The 2,663-nt window shown below is 53.5% G+C and overlaps 1 protein-coding gene across 1 annotated transcript; it reads left to right on the top strand.

The window, feature by feature from the left end:
• The first annotated feature begins 314 nt into the window (after nucleotides 1–314).
• LOC127296845 (uncharacterized) lies at nucleotides 315–2,241 on the top strand. Its single transcript, XM_071818291.1, has 7 exons — nucleotides 315–332; nucleotides 424–636; nucleotides 716–892; nucleotides 977–1,336; nucleotides 1,423–1,521; nucleotides 1,615–1,737; nucleotides 1,812–2,241. Exons 2-7 carry the CDS (start codon nucleotides 613–615, stop codon nucleotides 2,082–2,084), a joined length of 1,056 nt encoding a protein of 351 aa, XP_071674392.1. The 5' UTR covers nucleotides 315–332; nucleotides 424–612; the 3' UTR covers nucleotides 2,085–2,241.
• The last annotated feature ends 422 nt before the right edge of the window (nucleotides 2,242–2,663 follow it).

Here is a 2,663-nt window from a genome sequence, read left to right as displayed (position 1 = left end):
ATGATGACAAGGCCCTTATCATTCCTTCGAGCGATGAGTAAGTGTACTACTTCAGAAATTTCGAACATGTATTTTCATCTTGGGCATAATAAACAATTTGGCATGTGTACTAATGTGTGATTTATTTGCAAAGAATCGGACATGGGATGCCAAGCCCCCCGCATGCCTAACAGCTTGCTTGGGGCTCGATTAAGAAGTTCTGGCCCGCAGATACACTCCCTTAGCACGGTCCCCGGTGGCCCGACGAAGCTAGCCACTACTTGGGCGGACTATGAGGATGCCCCCGCCGTAGGCTTCGCGACACCGCCGAGGCTGTGACCACCAAGTTCTGGGTAAGGCATATATTTCTCGAGCACCGTTCATAGTTGATGACCCTAATGTGCTAACTCATGACTTTCACAACTGATTTATGCATGATTGAAGTGCTTCTATCGTGTGGACCCGGAGCATGACACGCAGGCGCGTCTCACTTTGCGTGGCGCTTGCGAGAGGTTGACACCGCAGCAGTGGTACAACCAAAAGTTCACCAGCGCTAGTGCCTTCTGGGCTAACAAGGGTAAGAGGGTCAAGAAGGAGTACTTTGTTGGTAACGAGCCTACGGAGGAATGGGCAATGACCATTGAGGAGTACATGTCGGTGAGTAAAATGTCAATGAGATTCTACATTGCTGCTAAGTTTTCATTGGATTATCTTGAGCTGACTATTGCGTTTTCAGGTTTGTCCGGAGTGGGCCGAGCAGCATAGGGAGGCATGGGAGGAGCTGATTAGGGCGAGGTGGCTCAGGCAGGACGAGGAGTTTGCAGCCGTGTCGAGGCGTAACATGGAGAACCGAGGCACCGGTGGCACACACTGCGCGGGAAACCGCGACTACACCCGCTTCAAGGGGAAAAAGGTATGTATATACATGGAACGACCTTCATTCATTTCCCGCCATGTCTCATTTGTGGTACGCTTAACTTTTCTTTTCGCGATGCAGGTGGCCGAGGCACCACCTGGGGTGGTGCTTCATGATGCCCAGATATATGACATGATGCGGACGGCGAAGCCCAATCCCGCATTGCCTCAGCCACGGTACTACGGCAATGCCAAGGCCGCCAAGGAGGACTACTGCGACATGGTCAAGTCTCGTCACCCCGAGGTGGATGACCCCTTGAGCATTCCGGTCGACGAGGAGTCGTTGGTCCTGTCGGGGCACGGGCGTCCGCATGGCCGTTTCCCTTGGATGAATAAGGCGGTCAAGCCTACCCACTCCACGAGCTACACGCGCCTCAAGCATACCCTCACCGCCGACAGCCCCCAGCCTCGTCCACGGCCTGCTCGTCCACCCGCCTACGATGTAAGTTTCCTCATTTTCATCCTCTTTCCGGTTTTCCTTCCTACATGGCTAAGTGTTTACGAGATTCATTGTTTCTGAAATTGTAGCCTGACTTCGAGGCGGCCTTCGAAGCCTGCAATGAAGCGTATCAGCAGGCCGCTGCGCAGTGGAATAGGCAGAATACGGCCTACATGGCGTACATAGGAGTAAGTCTGAATCTTTCTTCTCGCAAGTAGATGACAAGTCTCAGTTTGATGCTTTATTTCTGCAAAAGGCCTAACTTGTAACCTATCTTGCAGGAAATGATGATCTCTATGTCTACTGGTACACCGCCACCGGCTCGAGTTACCGTGGCGGGGGACATGCCTATCATGCCATCGAAGGCAGCTTTCGCTGCGACTTACTACGGATCCACACCGGAGGTAAGTTCTTTGCCAAACCGGTAGTTACCACTTTCCTTTGCCTCGCAAGTTGCTAACATGTAGGGAACACGTAGGGAACGGGATGGTCCGGGAACCAGGCATCGCCGGGTGGGCGCGAGGTCACACCGGTTCATGAAGGTGGTCGGTCTCCTGGGCGTTCTGCTGGTGCCTCTCCGTCGACTACTCCTGGGACTACTCCCGGTGCCTCTCCGTCGACTTCTCCTGGGCGTGCTACCGGTCCTTCTCCAGGTGGTTCTTCTGCAGCTTCTACCGGAGCGAAACCCCGGGCTCCTCGTTTCGCCAACGATGTGGGCGGACACACCCCGCCCGGGTCCTTCCTCCGCTAGTCGGCACCGGGCTTCTTGCTTGCCATCATTTGCTACCTACTACTATGTATTGGATGACATGGCACTCTCCTCTTGTATGCTACTACATGCACCATGTATGCTACTATGTGGATTTCATGCTATTTATGTGAATTATGGTGATTTTGGATGAATTTGGATGCTACTATGTGGATTTCATGCTATTTATGTGAATTATGGTGAATTTGGATGAATTTGGATGTATTTGGATGTATTGGACCTGCTGAACTGAATTTAGATGAATTGGAACCCAATTTAAATAGAAAAAACCAAATAGTAGGGCATATGCCGAGGGCAATGCCGTCGGCATAGGGCCATGGCATGACCATATGGTCGACCCTATGCCGAGGGCATTGCCGTCGGCATAGGACACCTCACCTGGTCGCGCCACGTAGCCGCCCAGCTGGCAGCGCCACGACGGGCCACGTCGCGCACGCGTAGACGCCCAGCCTGCATGCCCCATGCAGATGCCGAGGGGATTGCCCTCGGCGTAGACGCCCCGATGGAAGCTCCACGACGCGCCACGTCGCTCACGCTTTGACGCCCAGCCTGCCCTATGCC

The sequence above is a fragment of the Lolium perenne genome, chromosome 4 (assembly GCF_019359855.2).
Source record: "Lolium perenne isolate Kyuss_39 chromosome 4, Kyuss_2.0, whole genome shotgun sequence".
NCBI lineage: Eukaryota > Viridiplantae > Streptophyta > Magnoliopsida > Poales > Poaceae > Lolium > Lolium perenne.
The sequence above is the reverse complement of the archived record's forward strand: the minus strand, read 5'-3'. Positions and strand labels throughout refer to the sequence as shown.

Bases quoted from the DNA above. Each gene is read 5' to 3' on its own strand.
- LOC127296845 (XM_071818291.1), top strand. From the start codon at position 613: ATGACCATTGAGGAGTACATGTCG. The intron at 637-715 runs GTGAGTAAAATG...TTGCGTTTTCAG, and splicing joins CCATTGAGGAGTACATGTCG to GTTTGTCCGGAGTGGGCCGA. The intron at 1,738-1,811 runs GTAAGTTCTTTG...GGGAACACGTAG, and splicing joins ACTACGGATCCACACCGGAG to GGAACGGGATGGTCCGGGAA.